The sequence below is a fragment of the Dermacentor silvarum genome, chromosome 2 (assembly GCF_013339745.2).
Source record: "Dermacentor silvarum isolate Dsil-2018 chromosome 2, BIME_Dsil_1.4, whole genome shotgun sequence".
NCBI lineage: Eukaryota > Metazoa > Arthropoda > Arachnida > Ixodida > Ixodidae > Dermacentor > Dermacentor silvarum.
In genome coordinates, this window is record NC_051155.1 from 206,459,666 (window position 1) to 206,481,509 (window position 21,844).

At 46.7% G+C, this 21,844-nt stretch overlaps 1 protein-coding gene across 7 annotated transcripts in view; it reads left to right on the forward strand.

Moving 5' to 3' along the window:
* Positions 1-21,844, forward strand: part of LOC119442484 (transmembrane ascorbate-dependent reductase CYB561) — a 42,651-nt gene that overhangs the window by 4,111 nt on the left and 16,696 nt on the right. For 3 of the 7 annotated variants that reach the window (XR_007465717.1, XR_007465718.1, XM_037707383.2), the window contains exons 1-4: positions 2,969-3,347; positions 4,447-4,670; positions 14,918-15,126; positions 19,883-20,037. Coding sequence is in view for 5 of the 7 variants with exons in the window: in XM_037707383.2 (XP_037563311.1) it covers positions 3,271-3,347; positions 4,447-4,670; positions 14,918-15,126; positions 19,883-20,037 (665 nt within the window). In the remaining 2 variants the exon portion in view is untranslated. The other 4 variants (XM_037707386.2, XM_037707385.2, XM_049662203.1 and 1 more) reach the window with 4 other exon arrangements.

Sequence of the window (21,844 nt, forward strand, 5' to 3'; positions counted from 1 at the left end):
ATGCGTATTTGAGCAAGATCGCGCCTTCTCCTGCGTTTGGGATCTTGCTGACATGATGCGGCCAAGGAAGTCGGGTTTCTTATTAAACTTTGTACAGTGCGTGTAGTGGGATTCACAGCGGCTGCAGGGTCGGCAAAAAAAAAAAAAGGGGGGGGGGGGGGGGCGGACGTTGTATTGTATACTGCAGGATTTTCGAGCATATATACAAGCCAGTGCACGCGCGTTTTTGCTGTTGTTGCAAAAGTTTGACAGTGTCTTGAAATATCGAGGGCAGTACTCAGGCAATTAAGGCAAAAAAAAAAAAAACAAAATAAATAAATAAATAAATAAATAAATAGATAAATAAATAAATAAATAAATAAATAAATAAATAAATAAATAAATAAATAAATAAATAAATAAATAAATAAATAAATAAATAAGGCAACAGCACGAAAGGAGTACGAAGCAAGGAGAGTTACAATAAAGTGCTAAGATGGGCCGGTTGGTAAAGAAACCAAAACGGTTGAAAAAAAAAAAAAAAAGGATAACCGAGTACAGATACATGGAAATACACGTATTGACAGTTACATCTTAAAACTGCAACAAGTAGTACTAATTAGCGGTTTATTTAAATAATTAGAATAAGGAAAGAAAGAGGAAGGGAAGGAAAATTGCTTCTGACCGCAGTAACCTTTTCAGTTAGTCTGACTGCTCGCTCGTATGCTAATCTAGTTAGTGCGACATCTGCCTTTTTTTTTTTTTTTGTCTTTTACTTGGCGTTTCTTGTTTTCTTGTTTCAAATATGAATTTTCTTTAGCATTCCCACTGCCGCCCGATTCTTGGCCTATCCCCCTTAGTGGGTGCGAGCCATGACAGAGGTACATCATCATCACCATCATCATCATCATCATCATCATCATCATCATCATCATCATCATCTGTCTAGCGCAGTCTGCTGACAGCTGAACCAGGGTCTGCAGTGGAGAAGAGTTTGAGGGGGGGGGGGGGTTAAAGAACAAGCAAGAGGATAAAGTAAAGGAGAACCATTTACATAAGATCGCCTTGCAAATACAAAGAAGCAACGCGGCCTCTCTCTCTCTTTGTGGAGTGTGTGCATGACAAAATTCCTAGACTTGGTTCTTTATTCTATGGGGAGGAGCTATCGTAACTGACACGAACATCTCATACACTGAAGAGCTGCACACTTGCACTGCACAGTGTCCTTGCTGTGCATGAAAATTTCACTACTGCATTCCATTCGGTTTAGTTTTGATGATACACCCGCCGTGATTGCTTGGTGGTTATGGGCTGCTAAGCACGAGGTCGCGGGATCAAATCCCGGCCATGGAGGCCGCATTCCGATGGGGGCGAAATACAAAAAAAGCACCCGTGTACTTTTAGGTGCACGTTAAAGAACTCCAGGTGGCCGAAATTGATCCGGAGTCCTCCACTACGGCGTGCCTCTATGGTGGTTTTCGCACGTAAAACCCCATAATTTAATTTAGTTTTCACGATGGAACTTGATGATAGCAGTTAAAGCAAAGCAAAGAAAAAAAAAGGAAAACAAATAAGGAAATAAGAAAGAAAACACCATCTTTACAGGCGCTTTCTAGCACAGCGGTGGTGCCGTGCCGCTCCATAGAAAAACGCTAAGTCGGTTTAAAGTGATAAACTACATTTTCGTTAATTTCGCGGTAATATAGAGGTTGATTATTGGAAAGAGGAGAAAAGAAAGAAATGAAGGCCAAGGTTCCAGTTAAAAAAATAAAAAAGACCGCGCCGGAACCAGAGCTCCAGCGTCAACGGATGGCTGACGTATTTTCTCGTCCGGAAGGGCGGATAATTAGGCAAGTCGGTACACGTTTGGTCATGGCTGCAGCAGAGAAACTAAAGACAAGAACAAAGAAAAAGGGGGGCACACGTTCCGCAAAGCGCCATGTGGTGTGCCCTCCTTTTTCTTTGTCCTTATCTTTAGTGGCGTGCTGTTGCAGCCATGGGAATACTATCTCGTATTTGGGCCGCTGTGGCGCAGTTAAAGTTCTCGAACTTTGCCAAGTTGAGGCAAGATAGTTTGTGCGCTGCAAACTATCTTGAAGCGTATTTTCCTTTTCGCGTAATATCCAGCCCGGAACGTTTCGCGGACATTCTACGAAAAAAGACCACCATATATTTATTATTTATTCAATTTTTGCTTATCACGCTTGTACGATGTAATGTGCTAGGATGTTGTGAAAGTAATCTTATAGTATACAAACAAGGACCTTTAAAAAGTTACATCTTCTAAGAACTGAAAGACAACCTCCACGAAAGTCGTGCATTGTGCTTTTCGAGGCAGTGCAGTGCTAGACATGTAGCTGAGCAGGGCATTAATTGTGCTGTCTACCAGCGATGCTTCGATCATTCAGCATTCATGTTAGTTACAAAATGAAAATGGAACCATATGAAGCGCTCATGAGACTTGAAACTAACCACTATGCACTTGAACAGTCTGATAAGAGACAGTGAAAAGCACGGAGACACCGGATGGTATCGATTCCATCCAAAGTCGTAAGGCTGTGGCACTATTTACAGTTCTTGAGCGCCACCTACATTTTCACATACTCTGAGAAGGCGCGTGAAAATGCAGATCAGGAGGTTGTTTGAAACCGCAGAGAAAGGCTCATTTTGAAACGAACCTGCAAGCGCGCGCAAACATCGCTGTCACGTCTTGTGGCTCCCCCTGGCTTTAGGAGAAGCAACCACGTCTTTCTGCGGCCAAGTTTGGCGGCGAAGATTTACTGGTGCAAAGTCAAAACAAAAAAAATCCAACACTGTTATCCCCGCCCGTCGCAGTGGAGAAGACGCTCAATCAACTGCTCTCTGTGGTTTAGTTTTTCTTCCACGATCTTATCTACCTCTTTCGAGTAAGTTCACGTTATCGTCGCCGCTGGGAGCAGCAGCCGCATTCTACGTCCGGTATGATGTCAAACAATCGCGAGCAGTTGGTGCGAGCGCGAGCAGGCCCCTTTCACCCTCTCTTATTCTGAAGCGCGCTACAGGTTTCGAAGCATATGGTTGATTCCGCGACGTTTCGCTCTACCTGTACCACCTGTTCCGTCCCACCGGCAGCTTCTACACACCTCACGCAACCTTTCATATCGATCTAGGAACGCTGGCGTGTGTTCTGCTGAGCGTTGTGCGGCCGAAAGCGTCATACCAGAGTGTTGAATGTCAAAGGTTTCAGCTTGCAGTGCGGCAGTGGGTTCCTGTTGGACGCGCGAAACCTCGTGACAGCTGACATCTCCGCCGATGTCAAATAGGAGAGTGATTACTAACTCTTGCGGTGCTGGCGACTGTGAATATGTATTGCTTCAAGACGCAACAATGTGGGCACAGTTTTGATTGCTAATATTTTGACGTTTCGTTGTGATATAATTAATGGACGCGTGTCACGTTTTGTGAAAACGTATTTCTAAGGTAGCATTTTATTTTGATGTAAGATTAATGTTCTTTATGTTAGGTGAGCGGTTGCTATTTACGTTCCTTTTATTACGCTGCGTGGTCAAGTGTACGCAATATAATTTATGCCGTTACAGGACGACCTGCAAGATTTTATAGATTCCTTTTTTACGCGACTTCTGAGCCACGAGCGACATGTAAGAAGTAGCGCGCATCAGTGTATCAGGGCTTTAGAAAGAGAATATCAAAATCATTCCTCTGTGCTTGTAAGATGTACACTCTATTGAAGGACAAGAAATGTAGTGCCTAATGCATTATTTAAAACAAATTGTGAATGTAACTATACTTCTTCAAAGCAAATTCGAAACATAACTCTTGTTTTGAGTATACAGGCAGAATATTGCTAATTTTTTGATCTGCTGAACATGACACGGCACTCTTATTTCCTCTGTGGGTTTGTCATATAGCAGCTTGCGCTGTCATGGGCCTTGATGCAGGCAAGACTCTTTGCATACCAGTTGCCAATTTCATGTGCCATCCAGCGAACGCTTTCAACAGCGTTTTGATAGCAGATAATGTAGTTGAGTAGTTCTCTCCTTTCCTCATACCATGTGTGTTTCAACCAATGCGTATAGCTTATTTGTTTTGCTGGTACTAACTTCTGAACAAGGGAGGATAGTGACACAGTTGACTAATATTACTTAGGTTGTAAACTGTGACTGTATCTAATAGGAAGAGTCATTCAGGAGTCATGTATGTTAAAACAGGATTTAAGTATCTTAAGTTTGCAGCAACTGCAGGTCTTAGCATAGGACAATGGGTAAGAGCTATACACAGCAGCTTCTTGCTTTAGTAATGCTTGTCTGATCAAATGTAAGATAAACTTAAATGTGTGTACAAGTTAAGTCATGGGTGGCCATTCATTTCGTCTGCATGTTGTGCATGCTTTGCCTTGTGATCACTACATATGTTGCTGTTCTGTAAGGCGATCTCCAATCTCATTGAGCATTTGTAATATACCTGCAGGAAGATGGAACCATATGATCGTGATCTGAACGTCGGCCAGGACCTACGAGGGTTCACTCTTGGCTATGGACTGACCCAGCTGCTTGGACTGGGCTGTGTCCTCATGGTGGTGGTTTGGACGAGCCACTACTTTGGCGGCTTCTCTGGCCCCAGCAATCCCAAGACGGAGTTCAACTACCACCCAGTCTTCATGGTTCTGGGCATGGTTTTTCTTTATGGGAATGGTGAGTGCCCCGCTGCATATGGGCTAGCACAGGAACATTTGTCTTGAAGATCGTCACTTTGTAGTGTTTCCTACTTTTTTTTGGAATGGGGAAATTTGGACAGTGTTGCAGGCTCGACAGGCCGCCAATTGTCACCGACACGCAGTTAAAGCTGGTGATACCAACGCTGTCAAGGCAGTGTGAAAGAATATGTCCGCTGAAAACACCGCATGCAGGCCACCACTTAACGCAAGGTATCTGAGGTTGATCATAAAAAGCTTCTCTAAATCAATAACGATGGGAAAAAGGCGGGAGCAAAATTCTGGGCATACGTGGCATCCCTCGACAGCCAACCAACGGAATCTATGATTCGCGACGAAGAGACAGGGGAAATGTTGCCAAATGTCCAACAGGCATTGACTGACTACCTACGTCAGCTGACGGACCGCTACAAACAGCAAGTGAAGATATTGGCGTCTCTACAAGTATGGAAGTAGAAGGGATCACAGCGGATTATCAGGACTGGCAAATATCCCGAATGGCTGTTGAGAGGGCGATTGGTCGCACTAATGCACCTGTCATCTAAATGGCGTACCTGCCGGGGTCGTCAAGCACCTGGGGCCAGATTCAAGCCAGCAGATGGGTAACATTTTCAGTAGAATTCTCGCTGGCGATGGCCTACCACCAGAATGACTCCACAGCAAGCTCACCCTCATTCACATGAGAGGTGGAGACGCTGGATCGCTCCGAGATTATAGGCCGGTCATAGTTACATGGGTGTTTTTCAGGGGTTTTTGCCCAGATCCTGAAAGCATGGATGGGAGCATGGGCAAAGGCAAACAGCCACCTGACGGAGCTCCAAAACAGATTCCGCCAGGGCTGACGGCTGGAAGATAATCTGTCTCTATTGTGCCAGCGCATAGAGATCGCAAAAAAGGAGTCACGCCCTTTGCTATGCTGCTTCCTACATGTGGTGAAGGCCTACGATAACATCCCACATCAAGAGCTACTTCAGTACCTGCAAGATATTAATATGCCACATACATAGACGAGCACTCTTCGCTGCCTATGCAGGGGCAACAGGGTCACATTGTGTGAGATAGACGTGAACAGAGGGTTGAAGCAAGGATGCCTGTTGACTATATATGCTCTATACAAGCACAGGTGGAGTGCGAGCTGTTGAAGTCGGGCCTGGGCTTTACCCTCAATTTTGTCAGCGCAGGTTGTAGACAACAGTGGAAATTGCCTGAGTTAGTTTTTGCAGATGACATTGCACTGCTGGCCGACAATCTTACGCAACTGCAGACACAAATTGAGACCTGCGTGAACAAGATGGTGGGGCTTGAACTTGTATTCAACACCAAAAAGTCTGCAGTGCTGTGCTTCTCGGGCTCCACTGAAGACACACGGGAACACTGATGCTTCCAGGAGGCCAGGTCATACAGCAGGTGACAGAATATAGGTACTTGGGCATTGGCGTAGCCAGGAGGTGGGGTTTGGGGGGTCGAAACCCCCCCAAAATTTTCTGACACCCCCTTTCCCACGGAACAAAGTTTCAGGAGGCAGGCTCTGAAATAGACATGTATGCAAGGGAAAGCTTGAAATTGAAAGCAAGTCGAGGGCCAGTGGCAGTCTGAAGGGAGGTGGTGTTGTCATGTGGCTGATCCTCTCTCTAATGCACATGCACAAAATATTATCAACTTCACGCCAAGAACAAATACGTGAAAGGTACCTCTGTGTCAGCTCGCTTCTCATTGTGGTAAAAGCAACTACATTGGTGCTTATTGGAAGAAAGAAAGCATTCTGCTGGCCGCACTAGCAATGGCTGACACCTGAACATTCACCAGAAAGGGGGATGGTGCACCAAAGAGGGGACAGAATTGGAGAAAGCCAATGGTCGTGTGCAAGAAAGTACAGAGGGCTTATTTACAATAGTTACAGTATTTACAATAGTGAATATTAGGGCAGTTTACTCATACATTTTGCCTATCATGCAGGGGACACACCGGCTAGTAGGCATGAATAGGCTGAGCAGATAATTAAGAGGAGCCCATTTCAAGAGGCAAAAGCAGGCGGGCTATTGTATCTAGTAAGATTCCAGAAACTTTTTTGGGCCTTAGCTCCGTTGACAGCCAGTGTTGAGGCGTTTTAGAAGTGAACACACAAGTTCATCCATGGCGCTGCCCCCTCCCCCCAGGCATGTATGCCTATGACAGGCAAATAGCAATTATGGGAGCAGAGAGAGAAAAAAAAACTTTGTAGAGGGGAAAATTGACAACCATGCAAAAAGCTTCTGAAGCAGCCGCACATTTTTGCTTGTTGAAAGAATGATGACTTTTCATTCTTTGGAGAACAACCAGCCCTTGCTTTGCGCCTGTCACCGACTGTAAAGAAAATTACGAGGACGTTCGTCACACTTGTTTGTCGTGTCACGCGATGAGGAAAAGGACGCAGGAAAGGCAGTCTGACTCAGGGATGAAAAATGCAAACTACATTTATAAAAAAGCCAAACTACACCCGGACAGAATGTTACGGCACATGACACACATAATATGCTAAATGAACTAAGGTTGCTATGAGTTCGAGAAACACAGTTCGAAACAGCTCACAGTACGTGGACAGGAGACGAGAGGTTGCCGGAGTGAGGGGCGATGACGTGACGACGTCGGACACGTCTCGATGTTGGATGGTGAGGAGATAGCTCTTGACGAACTGTAGACGACCGCTCAGCAGTCAGCGTGCATCCGAGCCGCAGTGCACGTTGCAGGAACGGTCAACCTGCCCAGGGGACAGCTTGTGCGCGAGCCGTAGGGCTCGCCGCATATGCAGCCATTAGCCAGGCCATGAACGGTGCTCCGCCGAACAGCTGACCAAGGAGACACTTTGTCGGCGATCTGCAATGCTTGCGGCAAGTGGTAGCACAGCAGGCCTCGCCACGCACTGAGCTGCAGTACTCCTGCTGGCGAACGCCTTGGCCAAGGGCAATGGTCGGGCGGTAACTCCATGGACGGCCGCATTCCTTGGAGCCTTGATTGTCGGCGTCGGACACGTCCGCCTGCTGTCTTCCGTCTCCCGCTGACTAGGCGCGTCACTCGCCACAAAGCATTTCGCCACGTGCTCGCCATACGTCGCCCAATTGTGGCACAATGCATCTTCGGAATACCACTGAGCCATCGCTGATTTGGTGGGATCACTCAAATGCGTGGTGCACTCGCGAAAGAACGCGTGCACACTTCGTCGTCATCGGCATCATTTTCTTTCACTCATCACACCCACAGGTTGCGCACACAAAGTGCGCCACTGATGACATTCTCCGTGGATAAGAGATATGCAGCCTGGCCTTGCTGCTTGCAAGCATATTTGAGGCGTGGTTAGAGAGGTGACGAAAAATTTTTTTGTCAGCTGTAGAAGCCCCCACCCCTTCCCCTGAATACAATGTTTAGGGCAGCTATGTTTAGCACCACACTCCTTGTACCAAATGGGTGCAAAAAAGTGCGCCGCTTTAAGAGAGAAAAGTAGGAGAAAAGTGTTGCCCGGCGCCTGTAGCAGGCAGAACATTGCGGCCCCACCTAAGGCGTGCCTCTTCCTCATTCCGGATCGTGTTAACTATAACCGTTGAGGGGGTTCCATCAGCGCTAAACATTACACACAAACAAAAATATGGGACAAGCGCGTGACTTGGGGTCATTGTTGCTCCCCATCAGGCCTTTGTGTTGTCGAAGAGCTTCTCATTTCTGGTACTTGACCGAATGGTCGAGAATGCTGCGGGGAAGAAAATAATTCGAAACTATTGTGACTTGCCTGTCTAGGAAATGCATAAGCCCCCCCACCAACATCTTTTTGTTTTTTCTTTTTCTTGTCTCTGACTTTCATTATGTAAATAAACTTGAGGAGAGCTTGCTGTTGGGCTAGCTTGTTGTTAATAACGAAAGCAGTGCAAAAAACGGGACAAGAAAGAAACATCTACAGAACGCCGATTTGTGCACGGCAAAATATATCAAGGACGGGGGTACAGGGAAGCTAGGAAACAGCCACAACAAACAGGTGGGAGGGGAGGTAAGTGAATGGCCGCAATGTCCATGCAGCGGCGCTGCCTTGAGAAGGTAAACTGAGATATAGGAATGTTAGGGGCCACAGCACTGTTAAAGAACCTGGTGAATGTTGAAGAGTGTGACAGTGGCAGACTGAAAAAATTGTTTAAAGAGGGTATCAAGGTAAAGCGATGAATACGAAAGAAGGGGGGGGGGGGGGGGGCTCAGGCCCGTTCTTACGATGAGTCTCGCCCAGCAGTATCGTTGATCCAAGCCGTCGTACACAAAGAGTTGGTGAACGCAGGCATTCATCCCATCTATGCCGTAAGTTGCCCTATGGTCAGCAATTTCTTTCGACCTCTCTGCCCACTATCGACCTATTCTGGATACCACGATCCAAACCACTGGCGCACGTGCGACCACGGGCCAATATGCTTCTACTGCAAAGGGATAGGCCATATTTCCTGCCATTGTAGCTATTGCCGGCCGTCGTCACCTCATCCGGCGTACACTTACCGCCCAGAAGACAGTTGGACCTCTTCGTTGCGTGCTTGCGATGATTTACTGCACCCTAATGTTCCTGCCTTGACTACATGCTACGGCTGCTCGCCATCCCCACAGAATCGGCGTTCTTGCTCTCAGCTGCCCCTTCGCTCTCCGTCGCCATACCCTCGTCATCCATCTTCGGAAAAGTGACCAGTGCAGCTCCGAGAGGTGATGCTGCATTGGCGGACCAACCCGGAAATCCTCCGTTGAACCTGGCTACCCGACAAAAGCTTTTGGACGTAGAAGTGGACGGTGTGCCTGTTTCGGCGCTCATAGACACTGGGGCACAACTATCTGTAATGAGTGCTCGCCTTTCTTGTCATTTCCGTAAGGTTCTTACGCCCGCCACGTCGCCTGTCATTCGCGTTTCCGATGGCGGTACACTTTGCGTCGTTGGCATGTGCACTGCGCCTGTGAGCTTTGCTGGCCACCAGACCTCAGTTCTATTCACCATTCTGCACCAGTGTCCCCATGACGTCATCCTCGGCCATGACTTCCTGAGCACCCATTCTGCCCTCATTGACTGCTCATCTGGCCTTCTACAGTTGGAACTCCCTTGAGTACCTGACCTAAACACTGCATCGCCACCGCGTTTGTGTGTTGTCGAGTTTGTTTGTCTGGTACCAGCTACCACGACGTATGTCACGTTGACCTCAGAGCCCCCTGTTCGGGATGGTGACTGTGTGATCTTCCCTTCTCTAGAGGCTTTTTTTGACGCGGTGTGTTGTGCTCCCTCACTCTGTTGATACTGTTGCGGAGAACTGGGCGTGTATACCGATTCTTAACTAGGGACGCGCCCCACAATTTCTTCCCGAAGGCATCACGTTGGGCAGCATATCACCTTTAGATGCACACGACCCTCTGGCCCTGACTATCGATGCTCCACAGTTGTTACCTGGAAGCCCGGACCCAAGTACTACGCTTGACGACCCTCTTGACGGTATGATTGCCCCTGATCTCTCCCCTTCTCAGTCGGACGATCTTCGCAGCTTGTTAGCATCTTACTGCGATGTTTTTGATTTTTCTTTGCCCCATTTTGGCCAGACATCACTCGTAACCCATCGCATCGATACTGGGGACGCTAAACCCATCCATAGGTGCCCTTACCGAGTGTCTGTGTCCGAACGCTGTGTCGTTCAAACCGAAGTTGAGAAAATGCTGACTAAAGACATCATTGAACAATCTGCGAGTCTTTGGGTGTCCCCTGTGGTGCTTGTCAGAAAAAAAGACAACACTTGGTGGTTCTGTATCGACTATCGGGACCTGAACAAGATAACTAAAAAGAATGTCTACCCTTTGCTGCGAATAGACGATGCACTCGACTCTCTCCATGATGCAAGGTACTTTTTTTCCATGGATCTGGCTATTGACAAATTGCTGTTGACGAGCAGGATCGTGAAAATACCGCCTTCATTACGCCCTATGGGCTCTACCAGATTAAAGCCATGCCCTTTGGGTTGTGTAATGCCCCAGCAACATTTGAAATAATGATGGACTTCATCCTTCACGGGTTCAAGTGGTCTACTTGTTTATGTTACCTTGACAATCTCATTGTTTTTTCGCCCACATTCCCCAGTCATCTCCAACGACTATCGGATATTTTGCAGCTGTTTTGCAGCGCCCGGCTTCAGCTAAACTCCTCCAAATGCCACTTCGGACGCCGTGAGATCACCGTAATTGGCAGTGGCGCACCGACGGGTGGGGATTCAGGGTTTGTAACCCCCCCCTGAGGCCGACTTAACCCCCCCTTTTGTTAAACCCCTTTTCTTTCCTTACGCATTTGAGTACTGCAACTAAGATGTAAGACGCACAATCGTCTGCACACTCGCAAAAAGCGCATTTTTTTGACAATTTCCCGTGAAGAAATTGAAATTGTGCTGTTTAGATGGTATTGGCAAACTGTCAACTCCCCCCTGGCAGAGATCCTGGGTGCGCTACTGGTAATTGGTCATCTTGTTGATGCGGCCGGTATCCCACCTGCCCTGCCAAAGTACGCACTGTTACCAACTTTCGAACACCCTGTTCTTCACAAGATGTCCGCTCGTGTTCTCCGCAACATTCAAGAACACCTCGAACGGCTTGAAGCGGTTCAGCAGTCCATATGATCTGCTGGCCTCACCCTGAAGCCGGAGAAGTGCCACTTTGGCATTGTGGAACTACAGTTCCTTGGTTATGTCGTCAGCCATGCTGGTGTCTGTCCCGATCCTGAAAACATTGCCGCCATCGCACAGTTTCCCGTACCACCTGATAAAAAGGCTGTCGGGCACTTCCTCAGCCTCTGCGCCTATAACCAGTGGTTTATTGCAGACTTTGCTCGCATTGTGTCGCCGTTAACTCACCTCAGGAGAGACGACGCTGCTTTTGTATGGGGCGACGAAGAGCAAGGTGCATTTCGTCTTGCGGTAACGTCTCCAGACACCTCCACTGCTTGCCCACTTTGATCAGACCGCTCCTACATTGCTCCACATTGATGCCAGCAATGTTGGCTTGAGAGCTGTTCTTGTGTAGCGGCAGGAGGACACGGAAAGAGTGATTGCCTATGCAAGCAGAGCGCTCTCACGTACAGAGGCAAATTACTCCACAGCTGAGAAAGAATGCCTCGCCGTGGTATGGGTGGTTATGAAATTTCACCCATATTTGTATGGCCGCCCCTTCAAAGTTATCAGCAACCACCATTCACTGTGTTGCTTGACGAACCTTAAGGATCCTTCTGGAGGATTGGCGTGTCCGAGCTGCAAGAGTTTGACGTGACAGTCATGTACAAGTCAGGAAAGCAACATATGGATGCTGACTGCTTGTCTCGATCGCCGATAGAGTTGGCTTCTCCACTCGAAGAAGAAGAAACAGCATTTCTTTGTGTTCTGGACAGATCTGCCATCGTTCAGCAACAACGGGACGACCCTGAGTTGCTTGTGCTAATCAATTACTTAGAGGGAAGATCTGCGAAAGTGCCTGAAGCTTTCGCAAAAGGATTGTCATCATTTTGTTTATGGGCCAAAGTCCTTTTTTTTTGGCCTCTGCTCTTACTTTCATCGTTTTGTGAAAGACTTTGCAGAGATAGCACGGCCTCTCACATGCCTGCTCAAGAAAAACATTCCTTTTACCTGGGGTCCTGCCCAAGCGTCTGCCTTTTCACAGCTCATCGCACTACTCACTACGCCATCTATGTTGGCTCATTTTGACGATTCTGCTCCCACGGAAGTCCGTACAGATGCCAGTGGCCATGTCATCGGCGCTGTTATAGCTCAATGTCAACGTGGTCAGGACTGTGGCCAGCCAGCTCCTTTCCGCCGCTGTGCAGAATTATTCGATTACAGAGAGAGAGTGTCTCGCTCTTGTTTGGGCCATCGCAAAATGTTGCCCTTATTTGTATGGCGGAACTTTTACCATCGTCACTGACCATCATGCTCTCTGCTGGCTATCTTTGCTCAAAGATCCCATGGGTCGCCTTGGATGCTGGGCATTACGACTTCAAGAATATTCATATACAGTCATCTACAAATCAGGCCATTTGCATCAAGATGCCAACTGCCTTTCCCGGTACCCCGTTGACCAACCGGAACCTGCACTGAGCGACTACAGTCCTTGTGTGCTTGCCATCTCCGAACTCTTCATCGTTGCTGCTGAACAACGCCGTGACCCGGTCCTACGCAAGATTATCGACCGTCTCAACTCCCAGGCTCATGTTGCCTCTCTCCGACTTTTTGTGCTACACGATGACACTTTACATTGTTGCAGTTTGCTTCCTGATTGTCCTGATGTCTTACTTGTGATTCCGGCACACCTCTGCTCGACTGTTCTGGCTCAACAAGACATGAGACTGCTGCTTATACACCTTTCTTTCTCTTATTCGGGCGAAATCCTGCGTTGCCCATGGACACGGTGCCTTCTTCCGTGTGCCCCGGTACCAAGTATGCTCGAGAGGTTATTGCCTGGGCTGACCATGCACGTCAAGTTGCCTGCACTCAATTCAGCAAGTCGCAGATCCACCAGAAATCTTGATACAATAGCCATCACAGGACTACCCACTTTGCCCCTGAGTCTCTTGTCCTTTTTTGGTCCCCAGCGCACCGTGTCGGGCTTGCTGAAAAGCTGCTGTTCCTGTACACCCGGCCACATCGAGTGTGACGCAAGTCACTGATGTAATATACGAAATCGCTCAATTGTCTTCGTCCCCTTCGGCTCAACCCTGCACTGACATCGTGCCAGTCGTCTACCTGAAGCCCTACCATGTTTCAGACACTGAATAACCCTGTGTGTGCAGTGAACCTTTACTGTGCTGTCGTACTTCTACTGCACCAAGTCGGTGCTTTCCCCGCCGGGGGGCAATGTTATGAGCCATGCACCTATCCTGCAGACTAAATAGAAGTAGCATAGCAGACGAGAAAGCGGACAAGCTGTATCCCAGCCCACCATCCTTGTTGTGGTGCCACTAGCTGTCATTTGTAAATATTGTACATAAACCCTTTTTGACATCTCCTAGTAACAATATTCTGGTTGGAAAATGCATTTCTCGCGCATGCGCAGAATAAATCTGCAAAGGGTGGGCCACGATCGGTTACATTGTTACCTATGGGTTTGTGAACGCTGCTGCTTATATAAATTCTTTGAAAAGCAAAGAGCGCTAGAAATGAGGCTTAACAAAAAGACACAAGCCATTGTGCTGTCTTTTTCTTGTTTGGTTACGTTTCGTGCTGTTTTAGTGCTTTCGTTTTTTCAAATCATGCACCAACTAGGTCATCAACAGACATTATATAAATGCATCAATTTGTAAACGAAATGTTAGTCTTTTCTTAATATAATTTGTTTTAAAAATATATGTTTATATATATTGCATACACTCTTGCATGAGGATCATTTATGCAAAGAATCAAGGTGGGCCGGAAATATGCTCCTTAATCAAGAGCTCTTGGGCATTAACCGTGTCCTTATGGTCAGTGAATTATGGAAAGCAGTCCACATCCCCACACTTACCTTTGCCAATGCTGTCATATGTCTGACAGCCCAAACGCAGGAATCACTGGAGCGAGGTCAGCCAGCAATAGAACACTTTAAGAGCGGGCCGCCATGACAGGGTCGCCAATGAAGCAGTACAGGGAAACCTTGGGGGCTCCAGCTTTGAGGCCAGGGAAGTGCGCAGCAAGATTGCTTATGACGACAGACTGCGGATGATGGCAAGAGGACGCTTAGTGCGTAAGGTGTTCAATTACATAAGTATGAACTGCGTCTGCACATTTTGAATGAAGGGCCTTCAACATCTGCGCTGGAAATTCTTTTGTTTCACCAACTTTGTGCATGCTGATAATGCGCTAAAATGGGGCATAGTAGTTGACGACTGGGTACGCCAATAGGAGACGAGGCATTGCGTTTACTCCTGAGGACAAACTTCAGGAGTAAACGCAACAGTTGTTCAATACAGTATTTTGTTTTCAAGCTGTCAAACGTAACGCTGCTTGTGCTGCTTGATAATGTATTGTCTGGGCCTTTAAAAGTGCTTGAAGACCTTTGAATTCTTTCTCACAAACACTGCTTCACCCCTGTTTACTGAACAACATTCATTCCAGGCCTCGAAGCTGTTTGCACATGTCATAATTCCCCTTTCATTCTTATCCCGCATAAACATTATGATTACAACTTCTGTTGCTCAAGGAAGTTGGAAGAGTGCAAGCCCTGTTTTTGACATGTGTGCAGGCATCCTGGTATACCGTGCACTGAGGAGTGAGCGCAAGTCACGCCTCAAACTGCTGCATGGTGCCCTGCATGCCCTGGCTTTCCTGTCTTCAGTGGTGGCCCTGAAGACTGTCTTTGACTCGCACAACCTGGCCAGTCCACCCATTCCCAACCTCTATTCGCTCCACAGCTGGATGGGGCTGCTCACCGTGATCCTCTTTTCTGCGCAGGTGATGCACAAGTACTTCTTTCTTCATTCTGCAGCTGTTGCCTGTTTTGCATAATGCCAAGTCAAACCTTGTTATTACAAATTCACATCCGTCACAAAAATATGATCATATATCCGATATTTTTCCTTCTCGTGAAAAATTCAGAAAACTTACAGAAAATAAAAATGGGTTGGGGTGCATTTAGCAGGCATTACCAAGACATGACAGGCAGCTTACTGGTATCCTTGAAAAGAAAAGTGTACAATTATTGCATTCTACTGGTTCTAGCATGTGGCAAAAACTTGTACCGTAAAATTCCGAGCAAGCGCCCCCCCTCAAGCAAGTCGAAATTACCGGCAAAGTTAGGGGGGGGGGGGGGGCGCTATCCCGGAAGGGCACCAAAATTTAAGATGGCGACGACAAAATTTTCCCCCCAAAAAAACAACAAGAAAAAGCGCAGTGGGAATGGCATTAAAATGTTATTCAACATGAACTTTATTAAGCCAAAATTTGTTCGTGGTGTTTATCACTCTCAAAACCACCGAAAGAACTGCAGAAAGAGCGCATCGACGCTGTACCGATGCGTCGCCGCGACTGGCGACATGAACATTGGTTATGCAGCTTCTATTCCCGGCAAAATTATGTCCGCTAGAGTAAAGCGACGCGTAATGTTCACTTTACTAAAAACCATGTCCACGGTGAAACGTTTAGCACTAAAGAGAATTCCGATACAAGTCAAGCTCAGCTGCAGTGCATGGCTACCGACGGCGGACAGCGAATCGCGGCTCGGCCATGCTAGCATCGCAGCTGGTGGCGCCACAAATATCAGCATGTTTTCTTCATCGTGTGAAATTATTGCGAGATGAGGGCAAAGCGGCAATGACGGTAACAAAACATTGCTGCTTGGGAGCGTCGACGGTTCGTTCTGAAGCACCGTCAGCTACAGATTCGACGTGAACTAGAAAAGGCCTAGCGATGATATCGGTGGCGAGTGATTAGCAGCGGTGAAGCTGCTGGCGACGCCAGAGCGTAGCCGCGACCACTCGTTGCCGAGTGGTCACGTCGCTGTGCCGCAGATCTGCCTCTTGCACGGCACTCCTCAGTGCCGTGCAAGAGGCAGATCTCACCGTCAGCCGGCGGTCCGTGAATTACATACCGCCAGCCGCAGTTCGCCCCGATGCACACGTGTGCCCACTGGGGAACGCGGGTACAACCATGATTCGATGAAATGGCTCATCGGGGCCCCCCGATGCGCACCGGTGCAATTTACCGAATTGCCATTATTTTCGAGGACTGGATGTGGCAGGCCAGTGTTGGTGTGGAGCGGGAGGGGGGGAGGTGGGGGGGACGGCCCTTTCCCGGAACGGCACGGAAATTTGAAATTAGCAGTGAAGTTAGGGGGGGGGGGGTGCTCTTGCACGGGTGGGGGCGCTTGCTCGGAATTTTACGGTAGGTTAACAAAGAAGCTTGAAAAGAAGTTAAAGGGGCCTTGAACCACCCTCGGGCTTGGTGAAATAACATAGTCCGCGGGTAGCCTACGCTGCTGTGAACATCTCACCCAAGTTTTGCTGTCGTACGTAGTGCACGGAGCTCGCAAGTGGAGCGCGAAGTCACCTTTCTCTCAAACACTCTCATTTCAAAAGAAGCCATGATCCTCACTCTTTTCTGTGGGCTTTCTTTCACAATAAAGCACATTTCCATATGCGGCTACTATTGGTTGCTGCAGTTGGCTACACCGCGGCTGCCGTGGGGGTCGCCATGAGTTCACTGGCTAAGCTCGCTGAGGACAACCACGTTTCGCTTACGTTTAGCGTGTCGTAGCACCAAAATCATAAGTCGTGGCGTCTATGTTAACATCCAGAATGAAATTTGAACTGTGCGCCATGATGACATTTCGAAGGCGGAGCGTTGTGGCCCCACCGCACTCTGCCGTAGCCTTCGCAATGCAAGGCATCGAAGAAGGGACAGGAGCACAGAGGAGGCAGTGTTTGATTGCCAATTACTCCGCTTCTGCTGAACGCATTGAAGCACTTTTTGAGGCAAAGTATTTCTGAAATAGCCTATTTTTACTTCAAATACCTTTATCCACTTCGATAAAAAGGGGTTCAGGGCTCCTTTAAAGGCCACACATTGAGCGATGGATTGAAATACGTTAGGCATAACATAAGAGACGGGAAGAGAGCGGTGTGGATTAGACAGCTAATGGGGATATCCAATATTCTAGTTGACATTAAGAGAAAGAAATGGAGCTTGGCTGGCCATGTAATGCATAGGACACACACCAGTGGTCTAGTAGAATTAAGGATGGATGCCAAGAGAAGGGAAGTGCAGTTCAGGGTGGCAGAGAATTGGGTGATGTGACAAAATTAGGAAATTTCCAGGCTTAAGGTGGGGTGAGCTGACACAAGACAGGGGTAATTGGAGAACGCAGACAGAGGATTTTGTCCTGCAGTGGACATACATAGGCTGATGATGAGAAGGATGATATTCAGTATGCTTTCTAAGCATATTTTCGTTAACGCTGGTATCAGTGAAAAGGGTTTTAGACTCACTTCATTATATCGATAATTCTTTATATACATTTTCATTATATCGAAGTTTGACTGTACAATATGATGAACGTAGAAAGGAACACAAGTATCTATTATATTCTCAATAGCGTGGCTTTGCCAATAACTATATGAAGAGAGTAAATTAGTTGAATTTTTACTATCCCATCATTCTTGCACTAGCCTAAGAACACAAGGACAGGGACTTGAACACAAAGAAACAGGAATGAATGGGGGAAGCACTAACTAAGAACTGTCATTTATTGAAAACTCAAGCCAGCGTGAAGGGTGAAAGGAAGAAAAAGGCAGTGATAATCGTGATCACAGACTTTGTCACCAATTGTGTGCCTTTGTCTTCAAACGTGATCGCGAGTATATACAGCTCTTTTTACCTTAGCTTTGCCTTTCAATTTAAATTAAAATATGGGGTTTTATGTGCCAAAACTACAATCTGATTATGAGGCATGCTGTAATGGGGGACTCCAAATTAATTTTGACCACCTGGGGTTCAAAAGCGGCAGCTGCAGCCGTCATTTGATCCCGCAACCTCGTGCTTAGCAGCATAACGCCAAAGCCACTAAGCAACCATGGCGGGTCGCTTCACCTTTCATCCTGCATTATGCTTTAAATGCTGCTGACACCTGTTTGTGTGTCACTCATTCAATCCTGTTTCTTTGTGTTCATGTCCCTGCATGTCCTTGTGAACTATCCTAGTTTCAAGCATATTTACTGCAGCATTTTTGGTCATTTTCGAGAATTCTGTTCAACTTTGTACTGCTTGAGTGCATGAGCTGGTGCTCATGGGGTTGTCATCGTCCGAAGTTGAATCGCACGCGTCTGCTGCAGTGAAACATCATCTGCATGCCATGCACAGCACACAAAGTAATTTACATGTCGACATACTAATCTGATCACAAGGCCATGCTGCTGCTGATTAACTTGGATCCGCAGACGCTATCGCCGGAGCCCATGGACGACAATGACAAATAAGATACAACATGTTTCAGGTACCCATCGGATGACGACTACGTCATCCCCCCAGAATATGAGGTGGAGTTCACCTGCAGACCCGATGAAGAAATGTAGTGTCAACACCATGGTGCCGCTCAGAAAAGTAGTCATTGCTCGGCAAAGTGGTGTCATTGTGCTGAAAAGTGATGTCATCGAGAAAGAACGCTCAATGCAATGTGCGTGAAACACTACTTTAATGAGAACTCCACAAATAAAACTCAACTGATGGATTACAGTATGACTGCTTTGTCGTCTTGCGTTGTTGCGACCTCATAAGCAGCAACATTACACTCGGAAACATGGTGCAGCATCACTAACCTCAGCAACATTTTACTGCAACACTAAACTCATTGACATAACTCAGTGACACACTCAGCGACAAGTAAAAGCTTTTGCATTTACACATCATAAGAATTGCTTAGGTGCTCCCATTGTTCTTTTTCCCCCTTAGGACATATAGGATCAAGAAGTTCAGAGGCTTATTGTAAAGGTATTTTGAATCCTGCACAAATATTGAAATAGGCAGCATTGCAAGCACTCATATTGTAAGAAAGTAGAAAACCTTAATTATCCAGCAATGTTGACCTTCTGGGAGGCATATCTGGTGCTGTCGGTAAGATAAATTTTGTCCAAGTTGATGGGAAGTGTTTGCTTCTGGAAAATGAAATTTCTAGGCATCTATTGGCAAGTGGAATATGTGAAAGATCCGAGAAGTGCATAACAAGCAGCACCTGCCAAGGGCTGTTCCAGTACAACACCTGCTGTTACGAGTAACAGATGGAATTCTTCAGTGAGAGATAGAAAACCTTTGCGACACTACCCAATGTTATAGCTTATTTCAAAGATATGATTGAACCAGGCCTGTCACAACAGACTCGTTGCAGCGGGGGGGGGGGGGGGGTTGGAATTTAGACAACTAAGGAGATTGCTTCATAGCTGAAGCTGTAGAACTATGTCTTGAGAGCAGTGTGGGACCACTGTGGAATGTGTGACTGCAGGGCTGTATTAACACATACTTGGCTTGAATGCTTACATTTGAGCTTGGCCAGCAAAAGAGGCTGGTCGTGTACTGTTGTGATAAATATGTTTACTTTTATTTTGCAACAGAAGTAAGCAAACAGAGCACTGTGGTGCAGCTGTAGCTGGCTGCTGATAGCATATCACTCTCATCATGTAAACAGAGTACATAGAAATGACACCATTTTGTGCTATTGCAGCTACTGTGTGGATTCGTGGCTTTCTTGTTTCCTGGAGTGCGCCAGTGGTTGCGAGCTCAGTACCTGCCTCTGCACATCTACTTTGGACTGGCCGTTTTTGTGCTTGCTGTGGCCACTGCACTAATGGGGATCCTGGAGAAGCTCCTCTTCACGCTGTGAGTCTTGGTGGCACTTCGCTTTTCATATTTTTGGGTCATCTATGTTTTACTGATGGTACATGTGGATCTAATCTTACAGTCCCTGTCAATAAATTGGAGATGTCACATTAACGGTCAATTGCGAAATGCATGCCTTTTGAATATCACCTAGCAACCACTTGTGAAAGTAATTGTTATGTTTCACAGCTCAGCACTCTAGGTATCTGAAGACAAAAATATAGGTAGAGTTCAACGGTTTTGGTTTAAACCAAAAAAAGAACGATGAAAGTCTGCCGACTTATTTTGCTGAATTTGGTTTTAACTGAAAAAGGTCAGTTTGTTGAACTTCTGGGTGCACGAGTAACTGACTTACCTTAACGTTCCCAAACGTTCTCGCGGACACATCGAGATGCCAGCGAACGGGTCTCTCTTCATATAAATTTGTGAGAAAAAGGTTGAACTCAACTTAGACACTCTTGAAAAAGCTAAATTGGAATACATGCTTGTATGCAATGTCTACTCCTTGCTCGTGATACAGCTAGGAGGATTCTTGCAATGGTGGGCTGAGGAGGATTGAGGCTACCACAATGATGTTGCCAACATGCTAGACCTTGTGGATGAAGAAAAATGGTCTGAACTCGCCAAAACATTGCAATTGTACTATAAAGTTGTGGCACAAAAGTGGAATGACAGTGTCGTAAGGAACGTTTCAAATAGCATGTGGTACACCACTGTACTGACTTGGTTTAACGTGCGTATTGTGGACCCAAATTTGAAGTGTGAAATGCCCCGTGACTCCTTGATCTACGAGAGCATCTTAAAGCTTGCTGTTAGTGGCACTGACACGATTTAAGCTCTGTAGCAAGAGCTGTGTGAACATATGCAGTGGGCTGCCCTAGAAAACGTGGTGCCGGTCGTCTTTTGAAGAACACATTTGATTGATTGGCCAACATTAGGTACCGCGGCACTTCACCTCTTTAGGTTGCTTGTTTCAAGTGTAAACATTGAGAGGGCATTTTCTAAACTTCGGTGGTAAACAGAAATGAGAGGACACATATTAATGAAGAAAACCTGTTCAAATGCATGTGTGCATATTATAATCAGATGAAGTAATCGTGATTGATTGGAAGTGAAATGTACAGTTTCTCTGTGAACTCAGTAGCTCACTTGCTTGTACTTGTGTATGCGTGTTCCTTCATTCCTGCTCCAGTTTGATGACTGAACGGGCCATTTCTTATGCCTGTCATTTTACATTATTTTATTTTAGTAGCAACGCTAAAACCAGAATACATATTCACTGATAAAAACGAAAATATGCATTCGAAATAAGTACTGAAAGAAGTATTCTCTTCTTCACCTCCAGGCGCCTTCCTCCTCCGGCACTCGCTTGCCTCGTGGTGACAAACATAACTTTGCCTATTTGGCAGATGGGGCATGTATGCTTGCGCGTAAAAATGTATGGACGCTGCGAACATGCACAGTGAGCACCGCGGTGTTGAAGCACAAACGGAAAGGGCGTGATTGCATTTGCGGACACTACATCGATCTCCATGGTGCGATGCCTTGTGTACCGCAAGGGAAAGCACATATGGCTACACATGCAAAGAAGAGGCACCACAAACACGCACAGCGAGCACCGCGAGGTTGAAGCACAAATGGAAAGGGTGCGAATGCAGTGATTCTTTTCTCCACCTTCACGTGCCTTCCTCTTCCGGAGCTCGTCTTCGTAGCAACATACATAATTTCGCTGATTTCGCAGACTGGGCATCTTCGCTTGCACATAAATATTGTGGCTCCAATCCACGCTGTAAAGGTAGTTGGCGAG